General features: G+C 43.5%; 1 protein-coding gene and 1 long non-coding RNA gene across 2 annotated transcripts; both read right to left on the minus strand.

Annotated features, from left to right (window-relative positions):
* LOC109715431 lies at nucleotides 2,320-3,135 on the minus strand. Its single transcript, XM_020240410.1, has one exon. The coding sequence runs from the start codon at nucleotides 3,133-3,135 to the stop codon at nucleotides 2,320-2,322; it is 816 nt and encodes a 271-aa protein (XP_020095999.1).
* LOC109714951 lies at nucleotides 3,975-5,931 on the minus strand. The gene is made up of 3 exons (XR_002217466.1): nucleotides 5,887-5,931; nucleotides 5,318-5,373; nucleotides 3,975-4,184 (listed from the first exon to the last, which is right to left on the minus strand). It is a non-coding gene; the product is annotated as an uncharacterized LOC109714951 (long non-coding RNA).

A 16,788-nucleotide genomic window follows, 5' to 3' on the forward strand; every position in this document is an offset into this window, starting at 1 on the left:
AATTTTTGCTAGTTGTGAGTCTTCACTCTGCTTCTTCCTAATCTTATCCATTAAAGTGGGCTGCAAGACCAAGGACATAAGTCTAGCCGAGATCCCTGGGGCTACAACCTCTAGCTCTAGTCGTCGCATCTTCTCTAATAGCGGCGCTTGCTTGGTAATCAACAAACTCAGGTTCTCCACAGCTTTGCGACTCAAGGCATCTGCAACCACGTTGGCCTTTCCAGGGTGATAGAGGATAGTTACATCATAATCTTTTAACAACTCTAGCCAACGACGCTGTCTCAGATTTAATTCTTTCTAAGTGAATAAGTACTTGAGACTCTTGTGGTCAGTGTAAATTTCACAATGCTCTCCATATAAATAATGACGCCACATTTTCAACGCAAACACCACAGCAGCGAGCTCCAAATCATGAGTAGGATAGTTTTTTTCATATTCCTTTAGTTGTCGTGAAGCATAAGCAATTACCTTGCCATGCTGCATCAATACACAACCTAACCCATTGCGCAAGGCGTCACTATAAATTACGAATCCTTCCCCCATTATAGGGAGGGCAAGAATCAGGGCTGTCATCAACCTAGTCTTCAGCTCTTCAAAGCTCCTTTGACATTCCTCACTCCATATAAACTTAAATCCCTTTCGGGTCAAACGTGTGAGAGGAGCGAAAAGCTTCGCAAAGCCCTCCACAAATCGACGGTAGTAGCCGGCCAGTCCAAGAAAGCTCCGCACCTCTGTAACTGTCGTTGGTCTGGGCCAATCCTGAATAGCTTCAACCTTCATCGGGTCAACTGCAATACCCGTTGCGGAGATCACATGGCCCAAAAAGGCTACTTCTTGAAGCTAAAATTCACATTTTTTCAATTTTGCATACAACTTCTTTTCTTGCAAAATCTGGAGGACAAGCCTTAAATGCTTCTCGTGTTCAACATCACTTCGAGAATATATCAGAATATCATCAATAAAGACCACCACAAATTGATCCAAAAATGGTTTAAACACTCTATTCATCAAATCTATAAATGCAACGGGGGCATTCGTCAAGCCAAATGGCATCATAGTGAACTCATAGTGCCCATAGCGCGTCCTAAAGGCTATCTTCGGTACATCCTCTATCTTTATCTTCAATTGGTGGTATCCAGATTGCAGATCAATTTTAGAGAAAACGCAGGCTCCTTACAACTGATCAAAAAGGTCATCGATCCGTGGCAACGGATACTTATTCTTGATAGTCACTTTATTCAGCTCTCTGTAGTCTACACACAGTCGAAGTGAACCATCCTTCTTCTTTACAAATAGTACCGGTGCTCCCCAGGGTGACACGCTCGGTCGCACAAATCCTTTATCCATTAGATCCAACAACTGTGCTTTTAGTTCTCGCAGCTCAGCCGGTGCCATCCTATAAGGTGCTTTCGAGATTGGCGTAGTTCCTGGTACTATGTCAATCACAAATTCTATCTCCCGATCCGGTGGCATACCCGGTAGCTCCAGCGGAAAAACATCTGGAAACTCCCGGACTACCGAGATGTCCTCAAGCCTCGATACAGCAGTAGGCACCTCCACCACAGTTGCCAAAAAGGCCACACACCCACGACTCATCATCTATCTCGCCCGAGAAGTGGGGACCGTCGTGGCAAAAATAGTACTCTGACAACCCTTATACACAAACTTCTCCTGTCCTGGCTCGCGAAAAACTACAGTTCTCGCCCCGCAATCAATAGTCGCATAATAGCGAGTGAGCCAATCCATCCCTAACACAACATCAAAATCCCGTAGCTGTTTTAGGACCAAAAGGTCCGCAGGCATAATCCAGCGATCTAACTGAACTGGGCAAGATCGACAACACTCATCGACATACAATGTATGCTCAGGAATATGTACTTCACATGAAAGTGTCAACAACTCATACTCCAACCCATGCAATAGTGCAAACGCTCGACTCACAAAAGAATGTGATGCACCAGTGTCAAATAAAGTACGAGCTCTAATCCTAAAAATCAAAGTAATACCTGCAACCACCGTATCCGCCGCAGATGAATCCTCAACCTGTGCTGCATAAACTCGTCCACTCGATGCTGGCGGCTGTCTCTCCACTGGGCGTAAAGCTGGAGCTCGATCTGATGTAAAAGTGGGTGGAACTCCTGCCATCTGACGAGATGCCGAAGGGGAAGAAGCTGTCGACGGGGCAGGTGAAGCTCGTCGAGGGCAAGTGGCCCATTGATGTCCTACCTGGCCGCAACGATAGCATCGGCCATCCCGCTGAGCACAAGTTTGCGGCTGGTGCTGACCTCCGCAAATCACACATCGTATCTGGCCCTGTCGCTATCGCTGCTGCCTAGCACCACCTGGTGACCTAATACTACCAGGTCTCCGTCCCGCAAAGGATCCACGACCCTGAAAACGAGATCGTGGATACCTCGGCGGTCTCCCTGAGCTGGAGGGTCCAGCCTCGGACTCCGTAGACCTCTTCCTATCACTACTTTGCTCCATTTCAGCCCTTTCTCGCAGCACTACCTCACCTCGCTCTGCGCGCATAGCCATCTCGACCGATGCCTCCAATGTCGAGAGATGCTGAATCTGCACCAACTTATAAAGCTCGGGGCTTAATCCCTTCTCAAACATATCTGCCCTGTGTCGGTCATTCCTCGCAACGAACGGCACGCATGTCAACAAGCGGCTAAATTCCTGAAAGTACTCCTGCACTGAGTGACTCCCTTGTCTCAGCTTCTTTAATTCATCCTCCATTCTTTCCTTCACACTACTAGGAAAGTACATGTCAAAGAGCATGCCCCGAAACTCCGTCCAAGTCACCGGTGGCGCATCCTTAGGCCTAGACCTCCGAGCCCTCGTCCACCAATCACGAGCGTCTCCCTCAAGGCAATGAACTGCTAAGTATATCTGATCTCTCTCGGGAATAAACAAATCCTCAAATAGTCGCTCCATCCCCTTTACCCAAGCCTCCACCGTTCCTGGTTCGGTGCTCGACTCACAGAAATGAGGTGGGTCGAACCTCCTATACTCCACCAACCTCATCCGAATTCGCTCCTGCTCTGCCTTGGAAACCTCTCGCATGACTGCGAATACATCAGGAGCAGTAGTAGGTGCTACAGTAACAGTCTCAGGCGGTGCAGTCTGCATAGTCGATGGAGTAGAAGTGGTCCTTATCGGGGAAGTGGGAACTGTTGGTATAGTAGTCTGACCAGTCGACTGGGGTGCGGGCTGCTCTGGGACACGTGGGGCGGTACCCGTCTACTGAGCCCACATGTCGCATAACCTCTGAATATACTTTCCCTGCAGCCTCGTAGTCTCAGTCAAGCTTGCTACCTGCTCTCGCAACCCCTGGCTTTCACTGGGTCCCGCCTGATCGAGCGTCTCAGGCGGTGGTAGGTGGGTCGGTGTCGATGGTCGCTCACGGGAGCGTTCACCCGATGCCGACAATGGAGGTCGTCCACGTCGAGGCATAGTGCTCACCTATAAAACACAAGAAAATAGAAAAGGGTTGGTAAGCGACATAGTTACAAGGAACTCGACCCAATCACGCAAAAGTCCAGAAGAAACTACCCTAGTTCCTGTCATATTATGTTGTCTGCAGCCAACATAATAATTCAGGAGAAAACGGTACATCTCTTCACTCACTCTTTAATTCCCGTTAAAAGAGTATACACTAATCCAATGACTTTTGCCAACATATCACGTCTCTCACGTCTTAAGTCCTAGAGTTCACCAAAGCCTATAGTTCCTAGGTCCACACGACCTATTCCAGTGCTCTGATACCACCCAAAGCTGTCACGCCCCGAGTTCGCAACGGAAGACTACGGGACGCTAACAGACCCGCCGAACGGACAGAGTTTCCTCTGTCCGAACGAAGTGGCAAAAATATCAAATAGTTTTCGAGAGTTACAAGAAACCATCGGGCACAATACAAGTATTAAAAGGAGTCATGAAAAGCCAAAAGACGAGTAGCATAGCACTATCCATAAGCTGAACCACCGAACAACAAGAAACTAGTAGTAAGATACATAAATTCACACCCAAATTCAAGTACAAGCAAATGGCCCCGGCCTGCGCCAGTCCAAAGAAAAGTACGATGGCTCACTATCTGGAAGTCTGCTACAGATAAGTATACTGGTAGGGTGGCTAACTAGGCGCAATCCCCTTACCTCGCTCAACTGATGGTGCACCTATCCCTGAAAAAGGAGACCACAAAAGGGCGTGAGAACTACTAATAGCAGTTCCCAGTGGGTACGGTCGGCGACGACAACGACCTTCCCACTAGGTCTAAAAGCAAAAGTAACTAAAAGAGCGGTAACTAGGAAAAGAAAACAGAGTAACACTGAATCGTAGTGCAAGGTAAGAACTCCACATATAGAGAAGTACACAGTAAACTAAATGCAGAGGACTAACAAGAATTCAAGTAGTATTATAGATATTCACCGCATATAGTAAATATGAAAGCAATGTACTGATTACTAGTGAAATCATCGGATAGAATATCAATGTAGTTATACAATTATAACTCTACAAATCAAGTTATCTTTATTTGGCCATTAGAATAAGGAAATATAGTCCTGAAACCCAATCACCATGACCGACTCATAGGTCCGGTCAAGCCTGCGCCTGCCTAGTGCTCGGACACACTCCCGCAGGTGTGACGGCGACCCCTAGGCTACTGTCTCAACTATCACTGGCCAGCATTCGGAGCGGCACTCGAGGGGAGCGACCCCTACCGAGTATCATATCACAAACATATATCAACTCAAGATGGCATCTGCAGGCTATAATCTATAATCACAAGAAACTGCACCTACTATAATCAACTCAAAATGTCAAAAGAGCTAGTTACAACTATCTTAACTCAATATCAAATGCCCAAGAAGAATAGGTGATGCATAATGTGATCAACGCAAGAGAGTAATAACAATCAGGTAGTCTCTTTCAAATGCTATAACGAGTCACAATAGCTAGGCTTATATTCATACTCATGCTGTAAATCATGTCTGGATACTGAATTTCATATTCGCGCTTCAATTTTCACACAATGAGGACCAATGGAAAGTAGACATATGTGCAAGTTTAGTTTCATGCGAGGATCGATAAAAAGTATTTAACTTGTGCCAAAATAGACATAAGAGGAAATTCGCCGTTTTCGGCAACTCGGAACCCACCTCAACTCGCTATGTCGACTCAGGTAAAAGAAATGCTACACGCGACCCTTCTCATGATTGTCTGAAAATACTACACACGACGAAACATTCCGAATTACGATCAACGAACTAAGATTTCCAATAGAGCTCAATTCACATAATTTGAACATCAATACCTTAAATTGCGCCTAAATGGAAATGTATAGCACCCTAATTCACGCTCTCGGACACCCTGCGAGCATCAATTGCAATTTAGAAAAGCGAATTATGCCAATTGAAACACTCGATCAGCTTCATTCTTCCCCTTCATGCATACTATTCGCTTTCTTTTCTTTTCTTTCCATCTGTTTCTCTCTTGAATTCTCTCTTTCTTTCCTTCTCATTCTTTCTTTCTTCTTCTTCTTTCTTCTCTTCTTTTTCTTTCTTTTTTTCCTTGCTGCCCCTACAGCAGCAGCAATTTGCTGCTGCTGTTGGGCAGCTTGCAGCAGCAGCTGCTGCTGCTGCTACAGTACTCGCAGCAGCAGCTACAGTACTCGCAGCTGCAGCCTGTTGCTGCTACTGCTGTAGTACTCGCAGCAGCAGCTTGCTGCTGCTGCTACAGTACCCGCAGCAGCGGCAAGGCAGCAAAGCTGCAGCAGCAGCAGGGGAAGAAGAGAGGGGAAGGAAAGGAAGAAGAAAAGAAGAAGAGAAAAAGAAAGGAAAAAGGGAGGAAGGAAGAAAGGAAAGGGAGAAAGAAAAAAAATACCTTCAATCTTTTCTTCTTCTTCTTCTTCTACTACTTCTCTCTATCTCTCTCTCTCTCTCTCTCATTTTCTTTCTCTTCTTCTCCAGGCTGAGGATGGATTTAGTGGAATTCCAGTAAGTTGCCCATTTGCATCTTAGTCCAAAATTTTTGCTATTTGCAATATGGCCCTCATAATGAAATGTTGGCCCAAATCATCCGTTTTCGCGTCAATTTCGCGCCAAAACGGTTTCACCTCATTTCCACCCTCCTTCTCACACCTACACAGGTGACAAAAGTCCGTATCTTACAGGTTTCTTGTAAGATTGAGGTTAGGGCGTGGTTTTATGCTCTAGATTTTTGGTTTTGATTTTCTTACAAGTGTAGAAACCTAGTAGAGGCCATGAATTCATGAAAAATCATGTTTTCTCCATGAGCTCTCATTGTGGATTTCTAGGGTTCACTTTGTATGCCCTAGAAATGGTTCAAATAACTTAGAAATGGTTCTAGATAAGTTTCTAGAAGATGAATAGGCTCTCTTTTGCTTATTTTAGAGATCAAACTAAGGTATTGGACAAAATGACATTGTTAGGGCACCAAAATTGGGACTTTTGCCCTAAAGTGATTTAAAGGCAAATTGACCTTATAGAAACCAAATTGGGGGTATTTCTAACTCTTTTATGGACTCGGCTCGCCGATCTGATGAGTCTACGCAAAGTTATGAGCAAAAAGCCTAATTCGGCTTCATTTTGCCGCAGGCGAGAGAATAGGAGCCCAAAAATTTCGAGATTTGAACCGTTGCACCCTTACAACCATGGGTGGTGTTTTTCGAAATCGATGAATTTTCTTTTATGTCTAAAGTGTTATTTCTGGAGTATGGGTTATATATGTGTCACGCCCCGGGGTCCCTTTCAGTTTAAAAGATAGCGGAAAAGCGTCTGAAAAGTTTTTTTTTTTTTTTTGAAAACTTGACCCCAGAGTATGCCAGATCCGCCACAAATACAGGAGATCCACTGTTCACACGGACAGAGTCTCCCCTGTATTTGCACGGCGTCGCACAAGTACAAGAGTACAACCAGGATACAACCACCACTAGATGAATATAAAGATAACTATACATTCATACGTTCACCATTCACATCACAGTTTTACATTCAATGTTTAAACAGAAATCCATGAAAAATCCTTTTGAAAACTGTTTCCTACACGGAAACCTTTATTCGTTAAAAACGCTACCACGAGGGGTAGAAAACCTTTTATTTTACAAAATCCAGAAATCCACATTTTCAAATGTAAATAAACACTGAACCACATAAACCAACTAAACTATACATCGACCGAAATAAGAAGGGTAAGAAACTAAACCGAACAACCTGGGTCGGAAGCTCTATCGACCACTACGAACGTACCTCACGTCTCGTCCCAATACACATCGCCTGCGATACCTGAAAAATAGTGGGGGAGGTGAGAACATGTAAACATGTCTCCCCTCCCAGTGGGTACCGCAAGCCGAAGAAGGCGAGGAGTACTCACCGGATCAGGAAGAGCTAAACAACAGTACGAGTCAGTAGAAAATACAGTAGCAATAATAATGAATGAAAGAGACATATATATGAAAGAAAGTACAACTACCGCTACTGTAATGAACAACTGAATGTATACATGTAACAAGACTATAGTAGCAAGACAATGTAACGAAAGAACTGAAGATATACAAGTGACCACTGCTACTATAGTTATATGCGTCAACCGGACAAGTAGTCCAAAAGTACCCAATCTATACCGCCGTGTCGGTCTAAGGACCTCAGGCAAAAGCCACTACCTGCTCGCACCTGGCATGTAACCCTAGCACAAAGAGAACACCGCTGGGCTCACGGGTCGGATGTACGACCACTTTTCCGGAAAAGAACACCCTCCTGCGGGGGATCAACCCGCTGGTGTACGTGAAATGCACTCGAGCTGTGGCGATCAATGCGGATATGATCAATAGCCAACCGTCGGCGACCAGCCGACAATCACTGCCCCTCTGGGCATACCGACCGTGTAGGTCATCAAGCAATAACGTGAACCGACCGAGATAGGTCAATGTACGGAAAGTAACGAACGACCAAACAGATCACAGATGCAAACAGGAGAACCGACCAACCAGGTCACAAGTATAGTAAACATGAATGCCATCTACTCTACCCCTATACAGGATACTACACATAGAACAACCAGGCAGAGTAAATAAAGATAGTATGTAAATACTGCTCGATGTCAACTAAATGTACGAACGCAAGAACCGACCGATAGGTCACAAGAGTGTATCGATATAGTCCAGAGCTACCGTCAGCACCAGCCGACAATCCTACCCCTCAGGGTTCACCGACCTCATAGGTCATCAAACGACGGAGTCAATGAATCGATCGATAAGGTCACAGTGCTAAGCCGAAACCGACTAACCAGGTTACAAATGTGAAGTACGAGAACCGACCAATCAGGTCACCGAAACAAAGTGCGAGAACCGACCAATCAGGTCACCGAACGAAGTACAAGAACCGACCAATCAGGTCGCTGAAATCACGTATGGATAAACTACTCTACTCCTACACATGATACCAAGCATAGAAACATATGAGTGGAGTACAGCAGCAACAATAGGGATGCAAGCTCAATATATGATGCGATAATAACAACAGAAGAACAGGGATAGAAGAAATGTCACCGAGCGTGCACCACTGTACCGACTTCGGATCGAAGTACCCACCTGTACAAATGCTGCGCCTGTCTCCTGACTGCAAAAGAACGTCAACCGGACCTAAGGAAGGTCCACCGAATTAGAGTCTAACCCACAATTAGTGAATACGGAGTACAAAATCCCACAACTAAACCCACGAATATCGGTTTCCCAAAACCGATCGCCGTAATACGTCGGAAATCCCGTAATCGCATGGGGACTCTGTCGGGACCCACAAACTGTCCCGGAATATACCGACTCGAGCTACGAGTCACCTGCTGCCACTAAACATAAATAATCGTGCATCATGGCAGCGAACACAACTCCTCACGTCGAAACAATTATCGTCGAATAATCATTTCGATTTGAGTTCCCGGAAGTGTCTAATTCGACACCGGAACCTACTGTCGCTCACCCGTCATTTTTGAACTCTCGAAATAACGCGAGTGACCAGCCAACAAGGCTCAGCGACTACACAACTGATCCCGAGGCACCGTCGGATAAAAATCGAACTAAGATCGCGTTCCGTCGACGGATTTCGCCGCGAAACGCCCCGAAAATGGCTTTTCGATCTCCGCAGTGGCTTGGGGCCTTGGACGATCAGTCCAGAGGTTACCCTCAGCATTTACACGCTGTCCACAGCGACCGAGTCGAAGTTATTTGCAAGAAAGCACATCAAGAACCCTAAAATCTATCATTTTATGCGATTTCCGACAGTTTTATGGCCCGATCTTGCGATACGAGGTTCGCTAGGTCAACCGTCGCACCCGCTGATAGGTTTCAGCGTGCCGGAGACCGTGCTCACCATTCGGAGCACATTCGGCGACTGCGGTGCGCGCACGAGCGACGCGAAGGTCAGCGAAGCAGCGCGCACCGCAGGAAGATCGCGGTTGCCCGAGCAACCAAGGCATCGCAGGGCTCGACGGAAGTGAGCACGATGTTCAGCACGACCTAAGGATCATCGTGCTCTCTTCCCGAGGTCAAAAAGACCATTCGGATTGCCGAAATAGTTACCGAAAAGTGGGAAAGCAGTGCTGGAATGCATAAGTGGACACTCACAGTGAGGGGGGAACTAGGGTTGGCCGCCGACGGTATTCCGGCAGGCGGTCCGGCCGGGGAGGGGTGCACCAGGTGGCGGGGCTCCGGCCTTCCAACGTCAGGCGGCGCAGCGGGGGCCGAGGCGGCGCGGCGTACCGAGGCCGCAACCCCTGCGGTAGTTGCTTTCCACAGTTGCGCGCAGCGACGCTGCGGCCGCGCTGGTCGGGGCCGTCGAGCGAACGATGCCGGGGGCGAGCGGTGGCCGACTTGCGTCGCGGGTGGCGGCGAATGCCCGGGATGAAGGCGCCCGCTTCGGCCCGTACAGCACAAAGCTGCGGCAGGGGCTCCGCGGCGGCCGCGGCGCTCGGGTGCCGGGTCGGGCGCGGTGGTCGCTCGACGTCAGCGAGACCTCCGCGGCCTCGGAACGGCCATTAGGGCTCAACACCGCAGCCACCCAGTTTCGGCCTGGGTGTGCCCTGGGGCCGCAGCGCGCTACGCGCTCCGCGGCCATACTCGTATGGGGGGGTCGGCGTGACGGCCGGCGTGGTCTGTGTTGGCCAACTCACCCGAGCCTGGCCGTGTCAGATGGTGCCTTGAAACTTAACCTCGGCGCAAGGTGCGATGGAAGAGGGAGGAAGGTTGAAAGCTGGGGAACCTTTTCCGGACGGCTAGGCGCTGCCGGCCGCCGGGCGTCAAGACGGCGGGCAGGGCCTCCTAGCGGCTGTGCACCAGGGAAAGGGCTAGGTTGTGTCGATTAGGGTCAGGTTCCATGTGCACCCTAATCCTAAATATATATACACATGTCATTTTGCACTTACGCCGCCCGAACCTAATATTCCGACCGATTCCACTGTCGCACTAGTAAAAATACGCGAGCGCTAGAGTCCTCAATATAGAAATCTCGCAATTCGATCCATAAAATGTCGGTTTCTCGCGATAAATTCAAATTGCATTTTGACACCCTTTGCTTCTTCACATTCCCAGCCAATTTCCTCCATCGATTACGATCGATGCGCCAGCCGTCGGTCACGACTAGTGTATCGAATCTAGATCTTCTTCCAATCCAATTGTTCTGAGTCCGCGGGACGAAACCCACTCCTCATCGATCCAAACTAAAAACTCACATATATTTCTAATATGTAAACCCGATCAACACCCTTTTCTCGACAACCGTTTGCATCAGAACTTCAAATCTGTCCAGTGCACTTGGTCCAAAACAGCCGAACGTCGAAACGAGCTACTGACCTGATATGAACGGAGCCGATACGCGCCAGACAGGCCAACTCTACTCCGTTGGCTTCCGTCCGTGAAAACCGAGTTACTATCACTTAAGTGAAAAATAAAGTCGCGTATCTTCTCCATTTTACTCAATTTCCGACTGAAACTGACGATGCTATGTAATCAATTATCACCACTAAACATCATCAACAAAGGTAGTAGCACCCTGTCAAAAATCTCAGCCTTACAATATACTTTACATGTTAATTGTGTGTATATATAATAATAATATATATATATAATATATATATATATATATAATATATATACATATAATATATATATATATATATAATAGAATAGTGCAACATACTATTAAAGTAAACACTCTTTTGCTATCAAATTTTTAACCCTGTGATAAAAATTGTAGGTCAGCGATGATTTAGCTGTTAGAGTTGAGTTTTCCCATTGTTTAAACTATAATCAATGTTGAAATAATGAAAAGATTGAATCAAACACGGCTAAAAACTATAGCATAGATGTAAATACTGTAGTATTTACTTTTATCATAATATATATCATATATGTATCATATGTACATATTATCATAATATTACACATATGTAGCATATTGTACATCATGTTAATATAATATAGATATATATATTACAGCGCATAATAATAAGTTTTTATTTAAATATACTTATTATCTATATGGAACCCTGAACCATTATCCGACCATGATTCGCATCCATTTCTGTAGCAAACAAGTAATAAAAGCATTTAGGCATCCGACATATAATCCTATAAATAAAAAATATGGATGCATATACGATTTTCGTTAATACCATCCATATCCGACTCCGTTCACCCCTATTTATGTGCTAAATATTATAATGCCTAAATGACACTTTGTCCTCAACTACGGAGCACATAAACTGATCCTAATTGTCTATATTTCCTAGCCCCAAATTATAAATTACTAAAATCAAATCCCACAATCCAAATTAATTAACATTAACATGTCTATATATAAAGTGTGTAAGATTTAATCTCACTTTTCTCTCATCAATTTGGACATCACGTAACACTTTCATACAACTAAGTCCACAATTTAGTTAATAAAATTTGTTTGAGACGATTACAATAATTTAACAAAATTTACAGCAAATTAAAATTAAGGACCAAAACATCATGCTTAATTTATGATGACTAAGATGTAAATTTACCAATACATTAATTACACCTACATACCGATACATGACAAATTCGATGACAAATATATTCTACATAAAAAATAACACCTTATTTCTTTTTTTCCCGCGTTGGTTAGTGTTGAAATTTTTTAACCGAAAACTCATAAGTAATACAATCAGACCAAACTAAACAAAAACAAAATTGGTGGTTGGAATTTAACTGGTTTCATGATTATCCACGCCATCAACCCCTAAACCACTATACTATAGCTCTACGACATACGACGCATGTAAACCAAGAAAATTTCTTGAGATAACAAGAAGAAAGGCTAAACTTAACAGCAGCTCAAATTAAAAAGGGGTTAAATCTTCAATCGACAATTCTAAGTAAAAACAATTGCTGGCCGCCTCTCCTGATCTCTTAATTAGATTGAAAGAAAAAGAGTGATATTTGGATTAATAATGGGAAACCTCCCTCTTAGGACCGATCAAAATGGAGATACAATTCACAAAAATTGATGAAATGTTGATAAGAAACCAAAGAAGAGCAACTCTCCATCGATCTAAAAAGAAAAAGACATTGAACGTGCCGTCCTCTCACGCTTCTTTTTTGTTCTCATCGATCCTGATCACATGTTGCAGAATGAATCGTGGTACGCATACAAGACCAAGAACATTGTAACTGTGGCCCCCCCCCGGAAATTCCCGATAATCGGAGCCAGTCATCATCTTTCTGCACTTGCCATGGGCAATCATTTTGTCAGCAATTTGTGGTGTTAACTAGATTCCCCGTCACCTCTTATAGGAAAAGAAGCAATCACAGAAATAATCAATCCGAAGTGATTTTGGTCTCAATAAAGAAAGGATATATATAACTACTATATATCCATTCCCCTATTTAGCCATAACTAATGAGAACTTGTTAAATATATTCAATAAAAATTTGAGCCGCACCTATGCACTATAATCAACCTAAAATATACATCAAAAAATAATTTATATTAATATAATAATATTAAACAGTTTAATATTATTTTTAGTTTATAATATTAATATCAAATATTTTAATTAACTTTTAATATAATTGTCAGTGATAAGAGAAGTAATATAACCAGATAGAACAAAATTTATCATCTTTCTCTTCTTAGAATTTGCCATCTTTTAAGCATTGAGTATAGTTACACATGGACTGCATACTTAAAATTCTTAATTGATTTCAAAATCTAATTTATTAAATATACAATAACATATAATCCTTGTAGATATATTATTTTTAATTTTATAATTGAAAATTTGTCATCTAATAATAAGTTGCAAATAATAAATGGTATTTCGATTTCAATTCAGATGAAAACAACAGAAAAACAATGAGTCTCCTATTTCCCATTCAACTTATTCCATACTTTCCGATTTTCATTTCGATCCCACTTTGAGCCAGGTCAATGTAATAATTGTCTATTCTTCAATCAATTTAATAAGGTAAAACACATCCTCTCTTTTCAGCAATTTGAAATAATACCTTAAGTTAAAAATTAAGTTAATAACCATATGTTATAAAAGAACTACGAAACAATACATTTTGGTTAATTTAATATAGTTTCGGAGCAATTTAAGCTCCTAAAATAGCGAGCAGTAAAAAATATTAAATAAAAAGTTATTTTTTATAAGTAGGCTACTGAAATTTACCTTTAGTAAATATTTCTTTTGCTATCTAAAATTTTAATAATTATGTATCTTAATTTGGAAATCTATCGCCATAAAGTGACCGTGCACACAATATTATTGACAAGATTAGAGAGCAATATAATCATCTCTGCAACTCAGACACAATTCAGTAAAGCAATACTTCCATATGAAGATAGAGCATACATGATAATTAAAGTATCTTCAGTAAATTAAGATGAATGTCCGAACTAACATAAACTATCGAGAAGAAAACAGTTAAAAATACAAAAGGGGATTGGACTAAAGGCTTCCATCGTGTAGCCCAGAAATGCTAAACTACAATTGAAAATTAACCAATAATAAAAATTAAATACACTAATTAAATTGGAGAACAGTATGCATGTTTTTGGAGTTCCCGTTCGATGAGGGAAGGACTCGTGTAGCCCCTTCAAGCCAAGTAATATCCCGATCGACCATCAACCAAAACATACAACGCTAAGCTATAATATACCATACAGCCCCTTCTTTTATTGGTTATCTACAATTTCACTCCGTAAATATATGCATCAGCATGACCGAACAATTTTCGTACCAGCATAATAATTATTTTTTAATTTTTATAAACTAAAAAAAAAAATTATATAATTGCTGAGCAAACAAGGAATGATATTATCTAATCCATAGGAGTGATGATATATTATAATTAACAATTCTTTTCGGATTAAAATTAAATCTTGCAACCATTACAAAAATAAGAACAAAAAAACAAGCAGAATTAAAAAAAGCGCGGCTTCGATCGTTTTTGACGTACCCCGAACATACGCCACAGCGTCTATGGCATCAAACTCAATCTTGAACTGACGGCGGAGCAGCCCGTGCCCTCTGGCAGAAGCATCCTTTGCACCAATGCATTCCTAACCACGCGTCCCCACCGCAATTCACATGTCTCCCATTTCCACTACACCGGTCTCTGCACCACAAAGTGCGAGGCCCGCTCGCAGAAGTACGACCTCGCAAGTTCACCCCTCTCTGCCCGCTCCATCTGCCCTCCACCACTTCCTGGTTGGCAACATAGTATTCAAGCTGTCACAACGCGGCTGGCGGCGGAACCCCACAAGATCTTCCCACCACGGCCTTGGCCGAAACACCAGGGAGTCCCCGACGACAATCTTCCGGTGACTTCTTAAAGGTCCCCATCTCTCAATCTGTGCGATCCCCCCCGGTCCACTTGGGACGTGTACAGGAACTGCGACACATTGCAGGAAACGTCATGCACCGTGATAATTCCTGCGTGCGCCCCTGGGCTATCAGCATTGTGTTTAGCTCCGGAAACACGTCTTAGCCGAAGCAGCCGGCAAATAACACTGCGTGGGCCAAATCATTATCTCGACAGGATCCTGGAAACCACGTGCCACCTCTTCTCCATCCGTCGCCCTCCCGGATCTGCTCAGCGCAATTCATTTGAACTGCGATGGATTGAGGGTATACTGCAATAGACCTCCGCCGTTTCAGGTGGCGAGAGAGAGCACCACGACACGGCAGCGAACTCGGACCAGTGCAGGAGCCGGAGCAAGAATCCGGGGCCGAGGGACACTGCCTCTTCGCGCGTGCCCGCTCGGAAGTAGTAACACGGGACCCAGCGTGGAGCCATCTTTCTGGCTCAGCGAAGCCTCCACAGCGCATTGCACGCGCTACGGCTCCTATCCCCATCGGCTAGGGTAGGGTTCCACACCAGGACGAGAGAGAGACGAGACGAAAGAGAGCAAAAGAAGGAAGAAAAGGATAGATGAAAAAAGTAAGACGTAATGGCGAGATTCATCACGTTTATAGAGATCGAGTGTCCATATTCCACATCTGCCCAGCACCAATAATCACAAGCTCCACTAAAGACGTCAAAACTACACTGAACGGGAGTTTCTACCGAACGATACTTTGATGGTAACATACCGTTAATGACAACCAATAAAAATACCACGCAATCTAATTTCACGCTTTTAACTAGTGTTCTGTTCCATAACAACCTAGTACAAAAGTTTTAATACACGTCCGAATGCATCCCATGATTTATTATATAAATAATATATACTATTATTTAAAATCAACTACCTAATTACATAAATAATTTAATTCTTGAACAAATTAAGTATATATATATATATATAATATATATATACTATAGTAATATCTCGGCTGGTTACTCCTATGTAACATGGGACCTCCATGCTACCTAATTGTTTCAATGATCCCTTTCCAATCGATGCCTGCGCCCCGTTAGACTCGATCTACCTATTGAAATATTTGAAAATTACAATTCAACTTTTCGACATCATCCGGCTAGTGATTCAATAAGTGTTTCAAAATTGCCAATTTTAATGTGATATAATAGCGTTTGTAATTAACAGTGTAAAACAATTCTCAAATTTGAAAATTTTGTTTAGAAAATTCTTTTCATATTTAGAGTAAGATCAAATCTCTGATCTTAAATCAATCTTTATCATCATTGTTATAAATTTTTCTGTTTCAGCCGTTCATTAAAGCGACTCATTGATAGATAATGAACCCGAAAAATTATGAAATTTATTTCTAAAACTTCAATAGGTAAATCAAAGCTAAACAGAGCGATCGTTCATTTGGAGCGTCGCAATTGTAGTGTCCTGGTGCCTTCCTGTTGCGAAATTCAGCATCTGAGCTTGTCGACACGTGGAGGGTCGAGACAAGTCGAGTTTGCGCGAATTGGCGCAAAACGGACTCCACCGCGCGAAACGAGAGGAGCTCTAACACTAGAAATCGCAAAGTGCACGATTCAGTGTTGAGTACCGTACCTGAGACGCAGTAGCCGGTACCCCTGTGATGAAGAGATGGAAGCTCTCGTATTTGCGCATATTGATGCTGAGTACGGTACCTTTGTAATACGCGATACCTTGACCTGAGTAGCCGTACTGCATCGGCGAGTACTGGTATGAGTGCCACAACAGCGTTAGAGGCCAATACCGGTAACCATGTTACGTACCCCAGCTTCCTTTGATGGTGGGTATTGTGTTTCTTTTGTTGGTGTAATAGTATCACCTATCCACCCCTTCAACTATTACC

The sequence above is a fragment of the Ananas comosus genome, linkage group 9 (genome assembly GCF_001540865.1).
Source record: "Ananas comosus cultivar F153 linkage group 9, ASM154086v1, whole genome shotgun sequence".
NCBI classification, from domain to species: Eukaryota; Viridiplantae; Streptophyta; class Magnoliopsida; order Poales; family Bromeliaceae; genus Ananas; species Ananas comosus.